The 17,621-nt window shown below is 38.0% G+C and overlaps 1 protein-coding gene across 1 annotated transcript in view; it reads right to left on the bottom strand.

Moving 5' to 3' along the window:
* The window catches only part of Arid2 (AT-rich interaction domain 2), a 140,231-nt gene that overhangs the window by 66,880 nt on the left and 55,730 nt on the right, over nucleotides 1-17,621 (bottom strand). Inside the window, exon 4 of the mRNA XM_057791755.1 lies at nucleotides 6,179-6,312. Within this exon, the coding sequence (XP_057647738.1) occupies nucleotides 6,179-6,312 (134 nt within the window). The remainder of the gene's footprint in view (nucleotides 1-6,178; nucleotides 6,313-17,621) is intronic.

The following is a 17,621-nucleotide window of genomic DNA, read 5'->3' as shown; positions in this document are numbered from 1 at the left end:
CATAGTTCATCATACACCAAATCAAGGGAATTTCTATTTTTCTTTCTTTTTTTAAAATTATTTATTATGTATATAGTATTCTGTCTGCATGTGTGCCTACAGTCCAAAAGAGGGCACCAGATCTCACTACAGATGGTTGTGAGCCACCATGTGGTTGCTGGGAGTTGAACTTAGGACCTTTGGAAGAGCAGGCAGTGCTCTTAACCACTGAGCCATCTCTCTAGCCCCAGGAATTTCTATTTCTATTCTAGTTTGAAATACCCACCTACAAACATGGTTGTTATATTCCCGAGAAAAACTTTGGGGGAAATTTCTACTGTTTCTAGTTTGGGATATCCACTTACAAACATGGCTGTCAAAAATTCCCCGTGAAGGACTTTGGGGACCCACCCATTTTTGTTGCCTAGACATCCCCATGAAGAACTTTTGGGGGAATTTCACTGTTTCTAGTTTGGGATTCCCACCTCCAAACATTGCTGTTATAGATACCTCATGGAGGACTTGGGGACCCACCCATTTTTCTTGTCTAGATGTCTAGAAGTGAAAGTGTTGGGCCACACGCAAATCGAGTGCTTAACTTTCTAAAATCTTCAAAGCCACAGTGGCTGCAGCATTTTGCACTCCCATCGGCAGTGCACTAAAATTCCTTTTGTTCACATCCTTACTAGCACTTATCATCAGTATTAAATATCTTCAATAATAACCATTTATTCAATATTTTCCCCAAAATTTCCCAGTCAGTGAATGGCTTGTGTTCTTTTTGTGCCTCCCTGGTGGTCCTGGAACTCGCTCTGTAGATCAGGCTGGCCTTGAATTCACAGAGATCCCTTGTCTTTGCTTTCTGAATGCTAAGAATAAAGGTGTGAGCCACCACTGCCTAGCTGGTTTGTGTTCTTGTTGTTTCAAAGAGAAGTTTTAATTGTGATTAAATTTAATTTATCAAGTTTTACTTTTATGCTTCATGTTTTTATAACTTAAAAGAAATAATTCAAGAGAAACATGACAATTTTTTGTGCAAGAACTGATTTTAAAACATTCATTTAACAAAACTTTGAGGGTTAGAAGACAGACATACAGGGCAAACAGAAAGCACACAATCACAGTATGTGTGGGCCTTGGCAGCCATTACCTGAGACAAATACCCTAAGACAACTTTTCAAATAGAGCTGACACTAGTCTAAGAAAATAAGAGTTGGAATATCTCCAGATCAAAACTTTCAGATTACTTCAGAATGACTTGGATTCTTAAAAGTGTAAAATAATAATAACAATGAACTCTAAAACCTTTCTATAAAATATAAGTAAAAATCTGTTACATATTTAGCAGAGAAATAATTTCTGAGGAGTGGGTATGAGATGTGGTCTTCATGTGCTGCCCCGACTGGCTCTGAATTCACACTGCTCCTGCTTCACACTCTCCAATGTTAGAATTACACTTTTAGTACCATATCTGGCTCGACATCAGCATCTGAACAGGTAACTCTTCAATTCTAAAATATTCTAGGAACATCACTACTATTGGTGAGGTGCATAACAGAGTTGACAAATGACTAAGACACAGATTCTTTGAACAATAATTCACTGAACAATAATACAAAGTAGAGCTCCTAGGGCATGGCTCAGCTGGTCAGTGTTTGTGGTACAAACAGGAGGACCTAATTTCAAATCCCCAGCATCAAAATAAAACAGCCATGGTGTCATATGACTGTAATCCTAGCACCGTGAAGGCAGAGACAAGAAGGTCCACGGAGTTTGCTAGCTAGCTAGTCTTGCTCACTATGTTTGACTAAGGTTCAGATAGAAATCTTGTCTCAAAAATCAAGGTGAAGAGTGACTGAGGGAATCACCCAGTGCCAATCTCTGGTCTACACCCACACACAAGTTTACTTTTTATAACTTTGACAAATGAAGTTGCTCAAATATCTTAAAAAGTGGACAAACAATCTAGGGCTACAGGAGCAGATTTAGATGTTTGTATATTGCAACAGTAACTGATGAGAAGGAAAGTTAATTTTACAGGTGCCATCACCCAAACCTCCTGAGAGTAAACCTGGAACTCACACTCAAAACACCTGCCACACTTCGTCGAGTTAATATAATTCTGGAATTCCTTTGTTGCTGAAAAATAAGAATCTTTACATTCTTACCAGTAACTTTGATAACCATGGAACAAACAAATACGAACTATCTTTTTAATCATACTAGGTTCGGTAAAGATTCCTAAAGAGAATGTACGATAAAATACAGGACATTAGATCCAGATGGGGACTTAGCAAGATGGCTCAGCAGATAAAGGTTCTTGTTGCCACGCCTGATGACTTGAGTTTTGGTTACTGGATTGCACATGATAGAGAGAATATCATCTAACACCCACATCTGCCACGGCAACCCCCTTTCAAAGACAGAAGACAGAATAAGTGGTGCATACCCATAAGCCCAAGTACCTGGAACCCTGGGGACAGAAGGACTATTTCAGTCCATGTGTTTCAAGCCAACCTGAACAACTACTAAAATGTAGTCTCACTAACAAAACAACACTTCACAGGTCTTAAGGTCTTCCTTTTCCTTGCCAAGCAAGCTATGTTATTTCAAAATGAGATTGGCAATTTATTTTTAAGAATTGTGATTTAAAGTTTACTGAACTGCATTACTGTTAACAAATTAAATTTGAGGTAACCAATTCTTTCCTTTCAATTTAGAAAAGAGAGGACTCCACCTAACAGGCTGTTTAAGACTCTTGCAGGGATTTTGTGGGATATTCTTTCTATTAATGTTGGCAGTGACTGTAATTGCAGTCCAAATGTCTGTTAGATTATAGAACATTTAATCAACAATCAATGTAACACTGACTAGCTCTAAAACAGTAGAGTTCTATTAATTTTAATGAGTTGTCTTCTGAATATTTTCACACTTATTAAAGTTAGAAAGCAGCTGGATGTGCAGTGATTGAACACTTGTTCAACACAAAGTCCTGCCTGGTTTGCTCCTTAGCAACCTTCACCCACATAAACTGTAAAAAAAAAAAAAAAAAAAACTATGCATAATTCAAGCAAAAATATTGATATCCGTGTTAAATAATCCAAATGTTCAAAACAGAAACTTCTCAACATTTTTTACAGTTTAAAGAAAAGAGGCAATACCCTCGAGAAATTCAGACACCTGTTCCCTTACTGTATGACAGTTACATGTATGGGTATGCACGTGGCAGGTGGAGGCCTAACGCTGAGGTTAGGGATCACCCTCCATTGTTCTACCTTAGTCATTCACAAAGTCTTTCAATCAAACCCAGGGTTTGTCTACACAGCTAGAGAGCCCATCTTCATCTTCTGAGGCTAGAATTACAGGGGGACTGCCTTGCATTTGTATGGGGATCCAAACTCTGGCATTCATGGTTATATGGCAAGCACTTTAACCACTAAGTCATCTTCCTACTCCCTGATTTTATTTTTAAGGTAAGGCCTTGTTATGTAGCACAGACAAGCTTCCAACTCAGAATCATCCTGACTTCACCTGCTGGAGTATGGTGTTTGCTACCACATCTGGGATTATTTATGGATACTGGAAAAGGGATAAAGGCCTTCTCCTGTGCCGAGCAAATACTCTGTCCTTGAGTACTTGACTTAGGCCTCAGCCCTAAATAAAAATTTTCAAGGTCTTAATTAATCAGTAGGTAATTCCATTTTGGAACGTATTTCACACACACACACACACACACACACACACACACACACACACGCTAAAACAAATACATAACGGAGTTTACTCAGCTTTTCTACTGACAACTTAGAAAGACTCATCAGTGTAGGGCTTTCATACTGATGGATAATCATAAACATTTGTATAATACTATCATGAAGTTTCAATATCTCTTTTGATAAAAAGAGACCTGCAAAATTCCTAAACATTATTCGGAAACAACATCTCTTTTCAGTTCCTTCCTCTCTAAGAATCCCTTGTGTAGATTTTGTCAAAAATGTTACATCTAAGATACAACTGTCCAGATTCCCATTAAAACAAAACAGATACTTTTGTGAAATATTCCTTTGCACTGTGTGAAGATACATCATTGTTATTCATTTAATAAAAAGCTAAATGGCCACCAGCCAGTCAAGAGGTGTAAGTGGGACTTCTGGACAGAGAGCATAGAAAGAAGAAAGGTGGGGTTGCCAGCTGACTTGGAATAACCAGATGGGCATAATGGAAAAGAGGTAAGGAGTGTGTGGAAGAACATAGGAAAACAACAACAAACAAACAAAAGGGTTAATTTAAGTTATAAAAGCTAGTCAGAAACAAGCCTAAGCTAAGGCAGAGCTTTCATAATTAATAAGAAGTCTCAGTGTGGTTATTTGGGAGCTGACAGGCGGGACAGAGAAAGACAAGTTACAAGAAACATTATATTAGTTGATGAGCCTTCCATTTCTTTTTCTTTTCTTTCTTCCTTTTTTTTTGGGGGGGGGGGTCCTGAGACAGGGTTTACATGTAGGTTTGGAGCTTGTCCTTGAACTGGCTCTGTAGACCAGATTGGCCTCAAACTCACAGAGATCCAGTCACCTGCCTCTTCCTCCTGAGTGCTGGGACTAAAAGCATGTGCCACAACCGCCCAGCTGAGCCTTCCATTTCTACAATATGTAACTTAGCTACTTCTGCTGCAGGCTTCTGAGCACGTCTAGCTCCACTACAGTTTCAGCACAGGCTTCCAAAGACGCCAAAGGATACTTCACTCCTTAAAGCTGAAGTGTTCTAGTAAAACAAAGCTAATCCATGTTAATCAGACAGATGTAGGGAATATAATATAACCAAGTAGATAGCAGGGTATGGTGACATACTGCTGTAATCTAACACTGAGGGAAGAGGATCACAATTTTAAGTCAAGCACAGCTGCAGCCTGTCTCAAAAAAAAAAAAAAAAAGCAACAAAAAGAGGTGGTCTTAGTTTGCTTCCTGTTACTATGATCAACTACTAACCAAAAGTGATCTGGGGAGGAAAGGGTTTATTTCAGCTTACAGCTTGTAGTTCATCAGGCCAGAAAGCGGAAACATTCACTGTTCCTCCCTCATCACAGTTTTTTAAACAGGCACATGATGAAGCCTCTTCCAAGGGAAATCCGAGATATTAAGAAGGGACTCTATTTCTCTAGTTATTACTCATTGGGGATGAAACTGAGGTAAATCTGACATGAAAGAAACTTTGGAAATAGAAGTAAAAATAAAATATAAGAACTGTAACTGCAAAATGAGCCAAATTAAATCAAAGGGCTACCCATTAGAGATTGGCACTAGTACCAACGACTGACACAGTAAGTGCAAAAAACCGCACTTTTTTGTAAAGACCACTATCTTAATAAGTATCTCTTGCTTTGTGTAGGCCAAATGCTAAAGACATTGATCCATGTGTCCCCAGCTCATCTTCACAGAACAGACAACTAGAACCTCAATCAGTTCTATTCCAATCCCTTTATCAGACTTTCAAGATAATTATCTCCTAATCCAGTACAACTCTTTGTAGCTAAGGAATTTATTTATAATGATGCCACTTGAATGAAAAAATTCTTTAGTATCGCATTAGGAAATTATAGAATAATTCAGAACATTCCTGACATTCTAGCATACCCAACATTAGCTATAGGAATTGTAGAAGGACTTCAATAGCAAGGTTCCTGGCTTCCCTAACACCTGATACTTCCCTCCATCCCTCTGAGCCCAGGTTTATCTTAACTCAGTTTATAGTTAGCTCTCAGATCGCTTTTTTGTTGTTGTTCGTATTTTGTTTTATGAGACAGGGTTTCTCTGTGTTTCCTGGTTGTACCTGAAGTCAGAAATCCATCTGACTCTGCTTCCAGAGAATTCTGGGATTAAAGAAATGTGTTACCACCACCTAGAGTATCTCTAATTTTAAATGAACCTTTCTCTTCTCATTTTAGTGGCTATTCAGGATAAACTAATGATTAGCTAATAAGGAAAACTGTTTACATTCAATAACAAATTTTACTTGAAGATACTCTGAAACTTTATAAAATCTGTGAAGCAAAGGGGCTCAAATACCAAGTAAAGCCAAACTGTGGAAGTTCCATCTCTCTAATGCCTTAAGCGTGCGCATGTGCAAAGTCTGGAGACATTGGATGATGTCTATTTCCCAATTCAAAACTCTGAATGCCCAGCTAATTTTAAGTGATATTTACCTGACACACTGTGTTGCTGGTAATTGTAGGAAGATGGGATTGCACCAATAGGAAGCTGTGGCTTTGGATTGCCTGGTGGTACCTCATCATCATCTTCCCCAAAATGATGAACTTTCTCGTACTTTTCTAGATAACTGAAAGAGAAAAACAGCAGAGCAAAAAAATGTTTAAATATGTGTATGCGTTATTTTTAAACTTCTACCACACATGTCTTTTTTGGATACCTAAGAATCTAAGTACCATTCACAATCATAACGGTGACCTCAGCTCATCAGGAATACTGCTATAAACAAACTCAAAGCAAGTTAAAATAGTGTTTTTCTTTACAGAAAAGATCTTATAATTCCATAAAGTTATTTTAGCAAAATACAACTATCTGTCGGTAAATAGCAGTACCTCTTATGCACTGTTTTTAATCAAGTTATATTAACTACAACAGCTGCTCTCAGATTTTAAGGCAACTATGAGCAAGGCCACCATGAACAAAGACAGTGAAAGAGGTTGGCCGGAGAACTAATGTGCGGCTAGTTATATGTCAACTTGACACAAGCTCAAGTCATCCGAGATGAGGGAAACTCAAATGAGTCCATAAGATCAGGCTGTAGTTCTGACTGATGGGCGAGGATTCAGCCAATTGTGGGTGGAACCACTCCTGGGCAGGTGGTCCTGGCTTCTATAAGAAAGCAGGCTGAGCAAGTCATGAGGAGCATACCATTAAACAGTACCCCTTCATGCCCTCTGCATCAGCTCCTCCCCTGACTGGGTTTCTGAGCTCCTTTCACTGATGAACAGTGATAAGGAAGTGTAAGCCAAATAATTCCTTTCTTCCCCCCACTCCCAGTACCCCTCAAAGACAGGAAAATTAATGTCGGAGTAATTGAAAGACAAGCTCTAGGAGTTAACAGACACAGACATGTTAAGCCTCAGGTACACCACTTCTGACAAAAAAAGGTAATTCAGCTGATTAAGTTTCAGTGACCAGGTCTGAAGCTAACTGAAGAAACGGTGCTGAGCATTAAATGGTGTAATATGCTAACTATACTGTAAAAGTCTATTAGGTCACCACTGAGAAGCAATATAAAGGTAGATTCATATGGTAACAATGGGGTTTTTATTGTAGTAGCAGTAGCTATACTCATACCAAGAAAGCTTGTAATATTTCCAATGGCCAAATGAAAGAAATTCGACACTTGTTGTCCTATATAGAGATAACTCTATTGAGTTCTATTTTCTGCAATGATATAATGGACTCCTTTTAATAACTACGGAAGACTGATTTTGATTATTTTACAAATTAATTTTTGTATTTGGGATTGAGTCATCAGATTTTTCAACTCACTGTTCCTTTACCAACATTTCAGGGGGAAATGGTGTAACTGGAAAAGTATTTTAGGTACTTGGATCTGGCCTATATTCTTGATTCAAAGTGAAGCTTTTTTCCCCCTTATTTTTTAAAAGCTATATAGTCACTGTAAACATAAATAAAAAGATGATTCCCTGGTCTTGAAGTCTACCACAGGCTCACTCCATATTTCAAAATATTTGTGATACTTTTATTTATCAATATGTAACAGCAATGCACCAATTTACTCAATTGATAGCAATTCAGTTCTCCAGTGACACATATAGGCTATTTTGTTTTACAGTTGCTGTCAACAAATCATGCTAGAATTATGTATGTATGAATTATTTTATTTCTTTTATTTGCAATCGTTCACAGCCATCTGTAGGCACATATATGGTGCATAAAAATGTATACAGATAACACATACACATAACATAAAATAAATCAATCTTTTAAAAAAAACTTTTAAAACTACATGGAAAACTGTCACTAGTTTATCTTCCCCTTCTAGGTCTCTCTGAAAGTTAGTGGGTAGGGCTTCCAGGGTGGGCTAGAAAGACGCTCTACCATTGAAACCCACCCCGTCATACTCAAATGACTGACATCTTACAACAGTCAAAAGTTTTGAAAAGTTGCAAGCTATTAGTTAACATTTGAAAAGGAAAAGTTTTTTCCCATGTAATCAAGCCACACTTCTGAAACTGTACAAACAGGTGGAAGCAATACATAATAAAGTGTGAGCCCTTAGCAAGCAGTGGCATTTTATTTCAAGGAACTTGTCTTCCTTGATATAATCTACATTTCAATGAAAAAAAATTAAAATAACTGCAAAAACAATACCAATTTACTGCCTGAAAAATAAGGAATTAAATTATCTCCTTTCACTCATCCCAAGTTCTCCATTTAAGCTCAAATAGGTCAGAACTTTGATAACTAATAAGCCCAACACATCTCTACTGCACAGGTAGAACGTCTTCAGTTTGATCCTGGAGATGTCCCAAGCAGTAGTTTACAGTCTAAAAGAATGAGAGAATGACTGAGAATAGACAGTCCCACATACACCAAGCTACCACAGAAAGAATATGCATAATTTAGACATAAAACTATGTAGCAGGGTAACAAAAGAAATGTTTGGGCTGCTAAGGACGATTTCGGACTAAATTTTAGGTATTAGGCTTGCTGAGGTAGAGCAGCTGTGAAAGGATGTACAGGGAAGATGGGTGGGTGGGCCAGTGTTACAATACCTTTCTGTCACCTCTACTCAGCTCATTTACTTTAGACTATAATTTTCAGTGAGATTATTATGACAGGACATAACCCAGCATGCCATCTTCCACTTGTGTGTTGTGATACCCAGTAAATGTTAGCGTGTACCAGGAAATATATATTGAGTGGACAATAGGAATCTTCTATGTCTAGAAAGTTTAAAGGTCATGATTTTCAGGCTATTCAGAAGGAACAAACCCAGATAAAACAAAAACAACACAAATAGGTTCTCCTGGAATGTCTGAAACAGAGTAAACATACCCATCAGCAGTATTAGCATTTCTCCCTGTTACTCCTCCTCGTCTTGCCTGTGTGAGTTGATTCATAACTACCCTGTCTTTGGTTTTATTTTCTCTTTTTGTGCATTGTGAAAATATGTCACTCTAATTGGTTTAATAAAACGCTGAAGAGTCAGGCAGAATTTCCAGGCACAGAGATCACCCGGGGGAAGAAACAGGGACACCAGGGACACCAGAGCAAGCAGGATGAGCATTACAGAGATAAGGTAATAAAGCCACTAGGCAGAAAGTAAATTAATAGAAATGGGTTTATTTGAGTTATAAGAGCTAGTCAGAAACAAGCCTAAGCTATTGGCCAAATTTTTACAATTAGTAAGAAGTCTCTGTGCCATTACTGGGGAGCAGACAGTCCTGATGAAAAATCTTCTTACACCCTGTAATTTTTGCTTTTATTTTGATACCTCTTTATTACCTACCAATGCAAAGACAGACAGTTTTTAACAACTATATCCAAAGTATTTGCCTGTTGTGGAAGGAGCCTGTCTCCATTCATACAAGATTTCAATAGCTGTTTCCCTAACAAATACATTTTCTAGGAAATTTTATAATAGTCTTAATATATATTTTAAAAACTTGATACTATGGATTACTTTTGTGAACAGCCCTATTGGGGATCTGATCTCTCAAAATACAAAAGTCTTTATTAAATCATGAATGTGGCACTGGAGAGATGGCTCAGAGGTTAAGAGCACTGGCAGTTCTTCCAGAGGTTCTGGTTTCAATTCCCAGCAACCATATCTTCTGGCCTGCAGGCAGACATAACACTGTATACATAATTTAAAAAAAAAAAAAAAAAAAAAAAAACACACACACACAAATGTGGAGGCAAAACTAAAATAACAATAACAAAAATACCAGGAAGGCTTGGAATTAGGCTTTATAAGCTCCAAAGACAGTAATTACAACCCAGACTATTATACCCAACAAAACTTTATCTCACAAGAAAAAGAGAGTGAAATTTCCACAATAAAGACAAGATTAAAAGCAAAAAAAAAGCATGTAGGGTCTCTATGGCAGTTCTACAGAAGACAACCGAAGGAATCCTTTATCATGGAAAGAAAGATAAATACATGTATGAGGCTATAGGAAAGAATAAATGATGCTAAAGCAAACAGGAAACAGGAAAACAAAAAGTACTATAAAATTAACAATAATGACAGGAATGAATACATCTCTCTAAGTAACAAATCTGTGAAGCTAAAGTAATAACCACCACATTACAGAAACCCATTCAACACAACTCTTAATGCCAATGGTCTCGATATTACAACCCAATAACGAAGTTAAAGGATCAGACTTACAAACAACAGTTGTTCATACTGAAAAGAGAAGTCCAATAGTGATGTACCTAAAGGCCTTGGAAAAGCAACAAGCCAAACTCAAAACCAATAAACTGAAGGAAAATAAAATAAGAACAGGGTAGAAATTAATAAAATACAAATGAAAAAATTAAAAGAATTAATGAAGTCATTGAAACGATAAATAAGATTAACAAACAAACCATTTGCTAAGTTACCCAAAACAAAGACTGATTTAATGTTAGAGACGTAAAGACATTACATATCCAGTATTACATATACTTAAAAATTCATAATACAAAAAACTAGAAAATTTAAAAGAAACAGATCAATTTCTAGACACACATGCCCTATCAAACAAAGTTAAATCAAGAAACAATAAGCATTTTAAACAGACCTATAGCAAGCCATAATTCTGAAGCAGTAAGAAATAAACATTAAAAAGCCATGTCCAGATGTATTCACTGTTGAAGTCTACAAGACCTTTAAAGAGAACACCAACTGGTTTTTTGTTTTGTTTTTTAATTTTTTTGTTTTTGTTTGTTTTTGAGACAGGGTTTCTCTGTAGCTTTGGAGCCTGTCCTGGAACTAGCTCTTGTAGAACAGGCTGGCCTCGAACTCATAGAGATTCACCTGCCTCTGCCTCCCGAGTGCTGGGATTAAAGGCGTGCGCCACCATTGCCCAGTGAGAACACCAACTACTTATAAAACATTAAAAAAACAAGACAAAACCAGGATGCTGTCAAGCTTTTTTGAAGTTTGGTGTGGGATTCCTCTTAGTATGCTGTGAATATGTTTTATTACCATTTGTTAATAAAGAAGCAAGGTGGGAATTCCAAAGAGATAGAGGAGAAAAGAAGGCAGAGTTAGAGAGACGCCATGTAGCTGCCACAGGAGACAGGGGACCAGGAGGAACAGAAACTTCTGTCAACAGAAGTTAGTTTTCCCCAAATACCAAAACAAGATAAAGACACATACAGATGACACTCTGCTGAACATACAAAATCTGATGAACATAGATGTGAAATTTCTCAATAAAATCTTGCAAATCTTAACTCAAGAACACATGATCACGTTGGCCTCATTATGAAAATGGAGGTATGTTTCAACATACATACAGCAATAAATGTAATGATCAAATAAAATGACTCAAAGACAGGCAAGACACGATCATCTCAGAAGATTCAGGAAAGGCTTTTGACAAAATTTATCACTCCTTCTTGAAAAAAGCCAGGCAGAAACTAGGGACAGAAGGAGCATATATTTCAATATCCTAATGGCAATAAACTAAAATCCTAAAGTCAGTATCATACAAACAGGAGAACTTTATGGCATTTCTAAAGTGACAAGACAAGGGTCACTTTTCCCACCTGTATACAATATAGTAATTACAGTTTGACTTTGATCAAAAAGACAAAAGCAGGGCTGGAGAGATGGCTCAGAGGTTAAGAGCACTGGCTCTTCTTCCAGAGGATCAAATTCCAGCATCCACATGGCAGCTCACAACTGTCTGTGACTCCAGTCCCAGGAGATCTGACACCTTCACACCAATGCACATGAAATAAAGTTAAATAAATTATTTTTTTTAAAAAAGACAAAAGCAGGAAATAAAAGGGAAACAAAGAGGAGCCTTCCTATATACCAAATAGTTACATCTGCTGAGAAAAAATAAGTCAGAATTTATCTTCCAATTGTGTAAGTAAGTAAGTAAAATTAAATAAATAAAACTAAAATAAGGTTTGGAGCAAACCTTAGCAAGAAAGCAAAAGATTTATACAATAAACCTTCAAAACACTGAAGAAAAACTGTGAGACACTACAACAGGAGCAACAGCTCCAGCTGGTAAAGTACTTGCTATAAAAGCATGAGCACCAGAGATTAGATTCCTAGTGCCATATAAAAACAGAATCCCTAGCGCTTTTTTGTTGTTGTTGTTTTTCGAGACAGGGTTTCTCTGTGGCTTTGGAGCCTGTCCTGGAACTAGCTCTGTAGACCAGGCTGGTCTCGAACTCACAGAGATCCGCCTGTCTCTGGCCCTAGCGCTTGGTAACAAGTGATCTAGACAAATGAATGAGCTCCAAGTGCACTAAACAAAACAAGGTGGAGGGTTGGAGATATAGCTCAGTGGTAGAGTGTTTCCTTAGCTGCATACCACTCGGGGCTCGAAACCCAAGCCACAAAATATGGATTTTTAATGAGAGAGAGGAACTGAGCACACTACCAAATGTACATGCATGGACACACTCTCTCTCACACACACACACACACACACACACACACACACAGAAAAAAGCAAGACAGAAGAAGTTGGCAAGACTTTCATATCTATAGCAAGAGAGTCCACATAGACATAGACAGAGCTACCTGCACATCAGTTTGTTACAACAAATGTTACGAAGCCAGCCTAGTGCCCAACAACAGTAGGTGGGTAAGGAAAATATGCTAAGCACAAGGAAACCATTTCTGCCACAAATAATGAAGTCATGTCATTTAAAGTTTGGTTTAATTTCTTTTTCTATCTATGTATTGTGGGTTGAAAGAAAATCACCCCTATATGCTCACAAGGAGTCGTACTATTAGGAGGTATGGCCTTGCTGGAATAGGTGGGGCTTTGTAAAAGGAAATGTGTCACTGGGGTCAGACAGGCTGTGGGGTCTCAGACTCTAAAACCAGGCCTAGTGGTATGCAGACTCTTCCTGCTACCTGCGGGTCAAGATGTAGAACTCTCAGCTCCTTCTCCAGCACTAAGTCTGCCTATGTGCCTTCATGCTTCCCAGAATGATGATAATAGACTAAACCTCTGAAATTGTAGGTCAGGCCCAATTAAATGCGTTCCATTACAAGAGTTGTTGTGGTCATGGTGTCTCTTCACAACAAAAGAAACCCTGACTAAGACACTATGAGTTTACTTCCAGGAAATGAAAGATACTTAACAAATGAGAGAACATAGTAGAAACATAAACACAGCTCTCCTCCCTTCTTTTATTTTTTGTTTGGGTTTTGTTTTTTAAGTCAAGGTTTCTCTGTGTATTCCTGGCTGTGCTAGAACTTTTTCTGTAGATCAGGCTGGCCTCGAACTGAGATATCTCCCTACCTCTTCCTCTCACAGTTTTATTTCAATATCCAAATCATCATATTTTCAGTTTGTATGTGAATTCGAAGTGCATATGTATTTCTTGAGTGTCCACATGATGAATATGTGCGCACGCACGTGTGTGTGTATGTATGTGTGTGTGTGTGTGTGTGTGTGGTGGTGGTGGGGGAGCACAGGTCAGTATCAGTTGCTTTCCTCTGTTGGTATCTACCTCATTTTTTAGAGACAGGGTCTCTTAGTGAACATGGACCTCACTAAAAGATTAGCTAGCCAGCGAGCAATAGGGTTCCTCTGGTCTCTGCCTACTCGGATCTGGGATTACAGGTATAGCTCACTATGCTAAGATTTTTTATGTGGATGCTGGCAATTCCAACAAGTCCGCCTACTTGTATAACAAGTACTTGACTGTCCCCATTCTGCTAACTTCTCTGCATTTTCCAATATGACAATAAGTCTATTCAACAGATCAACATGTCCACTCATTAAACTACAAATGCAGGATGGAACATTCTCTTCTTGTTCTCAGTGACATAACTTGAACAGTTAATATTGATCAAGCAAGTATATTTTGAACTCTTACAATAATCTGCTTGGTATAGTATATATTCACCTCAAAACTTAACAGAATCCAGATGACAATAACCGATCAGGCAAACAGAACCAAGTTCAGATCACTGACATCTATGCCTTGACTTGACACTAATTTCCTACAGGTGGTTCTTTACACCATGCACTTTCATGACCTGGAGGAAGGTGTGAAGTATAACGAGCATGGTAGTTTGAAAATGATCATGTGGTTTTTGGAGCAATGTGGAAAACTTTGAGACTTTAGACTAGAAAAGTGGTTGAATGCTGTAAGCAGAGCTTAGTGGGACATCCTAGTAAAAGTTTGGAAGACAGCAGTGCTGAGAGCAGTGTGGACTATGGAGGCCTGACTCAATATGTTTCAGAGGGGAGCAGTATTAACAACTGGGCTACAGACCTTTCTCGTGATAGTCTGGCAAAAAATATGGCTGCTTTATTGCCCTTGTCCTAAGAATTTGTCGGAGATTAAATTGGAAAAATAATGGGCTGATTTCTTTGACAGAAAATTCAAGGCAAGCATATATTTGACACTATGGCATGGTTATTAGTAATCACTCTTAAGCAGATACTCAATAAAAAAGACCAAGTAGATGTCTCAGTTATTTTTCTATTGATGTGAAAAGATAGAATGACCAAGACAACTTTGAAAAGAAAGAGTTTATTGGTGCTTACAGCTTCAAAGGGTGAGTCCAGGACTATCACGGTGGGGAACATGGCAGCAGGCAGGCATTGCGCTAGAGCAGTTACTGAGAGCTCACATCCTTATGCACAAGCGGGGGAGGGGGGTAGAGAGCTAACCAGGAATGGTATGGGCTTCTGAAATCTCTAGCTCCACACTTGATGACACACCTCCTCCAATGAGGCCCTACTTTTCTAAACCTTCCAAACAGTTACACCAACTGGGGACTAAGTATTCAAATATATTACCCTATAGGGGGGAAAAGTTTGAAGAGAGAACAAGCATCATGAAATCAAGGAGAGGCCTGATCTCAATTGGAATAAAGAGAAGATGGCCCTAGCCCAAGACACCACCCAGTCAGCTTCCAACTTGAGAAAAAAATGGGGGGAGGCGCTCAAGAATTTGCTGCTCCTAAAAAGCAACAACAAAGAAAACGTACTGCAAATGTGATTCAAGGAGGGGAAGCCAGGCTTCATATTAAGTGGGGAGCCAAACTTGGCAGTATTTGCATGCATTTCTCACTTTAGAGTCAGGAAAGATACATGAGTAAAGGGTCGTGGACTCTCCCTCCACATTAATAGTGAGCCACTAAGGTTAGGCGTGTCAGGGGAGTGCCATTACATGAAACTTTGAAAATGAAGTTTAGGTAGTGCTAGAGACCTCAAGATGACAAAGAATGTTTGCCTAGGAGAGCTGCAGATGGGACAGAATCAGACTGAGAGAAGTAGGCTGCAAGCAACAAGTTATTTAAGCCCTCTGACATTAGACATGGAGCTGTAGTATTTGGTTTGTTCTGCTTGGTTTTGGCCTTGCTTTGCTTCAGTATTCTCTTATTAAGCCCATATTCCTCCCTTTTGGAGTGGAGAATGTATATTCTGTGTGACTGTATGTTGAAGTATGTGATTTGCCTTTGAATTTACAAGAGTTTAGAACTGAGAGATTGCCCTGAGTCTCAATAGAGGCTTTAAAATTTTGAGTTTTAAACAGTGTAGAGACTGAAAAACTATAGTGATTTTTTGAAGTTGTTGCATTTTGTATTGATGTGGCCACGAGTCAAGTGAGCTAGAAATATGGTGGCCTGAATGAGAATGTCCCTTTATAGGCACATGCTTGAATATCTGGTCCCTGGTTTGTGAAGGATTAGGAATTGTGGAGGCGGTATGAAACTGAGAGCAGACTTTGAGGTTTTAAAAGACACACACCAACAAAAACAACAAGGTATCAAATTAATATAGAATTCAATGGTACTTTTCAATTTAAGCCTTTATTTGTGAGTGCCGAGGCTTTAGCTCAGTGGTAGAGGACTTGCCTAGCACAGGTCAGAATCAGTTTCCATCCTCAGCATGCTAAGAAAGCACATATTATGATCAACACAACAGAGACAACTGCTGGTTTAAAACAGCACCAACTAACATTATAAAGAATGTAGAAAAAGGTACTAGTCTTCTAGTCATATCTAATAAATTAATTAGAAAAGCTGGACAGGGTTTCAGAAGATTTGACTATCATTACCAATATGGCTGGTTTTATCTTCAATCTCCAGGGAGGTAAATATAATAAATAAGCCTAATCAAATATCAAATCACATAGAAAATAAAATTAAATTTAACATCATATGTCTCATAATGTATATTTTGTAACCATAATGCAATTTGGATATTTTCTTTCTTAAACACTGGAAAAACTAAAACAACTTTTGCTGTGGGACAATGGTCATGTACCCTGTAACGATTTGTCACTTCTACTGGTTTAATAAAATGCTGATTGGCCAATAGCCAGGCAGGAAGTAGAAGCAGGGTGACCAAAACAGTAGAATTCTGGGAAGAAGAAAGACTTAATCTGCAGTCATCACCCAGACACAGAGGAAGCAAGATGAGAATGCCTCACTGATAAAAGGTACAAAGCCATGTAGCTAACACAGACAAGAATTATGGGTTAATGCAAGTTATGAGTTAATAAGAAGTCTGAGCTAAAAGGCCAACCATTCTAAAATTAATGTAGACCTCTGTATGTTTCTTGGGGACTGAACAGCTGTGGGACCAGGAGGGACAGAAACCTCTGTCAACAAAGTTTTAATTATGTTGCAATCCTATTCCATGCACAAAAGCACAGAGAGTAATACAATTCATGGTTAATCTTTCAGTCAGTCAATCTGTGTGATGGAAGAGATGGATGAAGCCTTCTGAAACATGGTAGGAAAAGATAGCAGGACTCACAGCTGTCTCTACTCCTGAGACCAAAATAAATAAACTTCTAAGAAAAAAAGTAGTTTCCAGAATCAATTACTAATTAGAAGCCTTCAGAAACTTGGGTACTATTTATAGAAATTTAAAGGATTAACAGATTATTCTTACAAAACACTTTTTGAGAGAATGGTATAGTGGGAAATACAAGAGAAACTAGGTTAAATAAACTACATGAAATGGCAATTTGTAACCCCTCCAGGTACTGATGAGCTATGAAAGTCATCTGCATGTTTGTTTCATAATAGGAACCAGCCCTCTACAATGAAAATGACATATTTCTGAAGAAAGAGATAGAAACACTAGAAATGATAAAATATCTCATGTTCATGGACTGGTAGAATATTATCAGATGACCATTTAACCAAAAGCCACATAAAGATTTAATGCAATTGAATCAAATCCCCATCTCATTTTCCATAGAAATAGGAAAGGAAAAAACTATACTAAAATTATCATTGAACCACAAAAGACCCTGGATAGTTAAAGCAAACCCGGGCAAAAGGAACAATGCTGAGGGGACTGGTCATTTCATTCTTCAAAATACATTGTTGAGGCACAGTAATAAAATCAATATGGTACTGACACAAAAACAGACATTCAGATTAATGGTACAAAACAGAAGACCCAAACA

This window comes from Chionomys nivalis, chromosome 17 (assembly GCF_950005125.1).
Source record: "Chionomys nivalis chromosome 17, mChiNiv1.1, whole genome shotgun sequence".
Taxonomy (NCBI): Eukaryota; Metazoa; Chordata; class Mammalia; order Rodentia; family Cricetidae; genus Chionomys; species Chionomys nivalis.
This window is presented reverse-complemented; position numbering and strand designations above follow the sequence as displayed.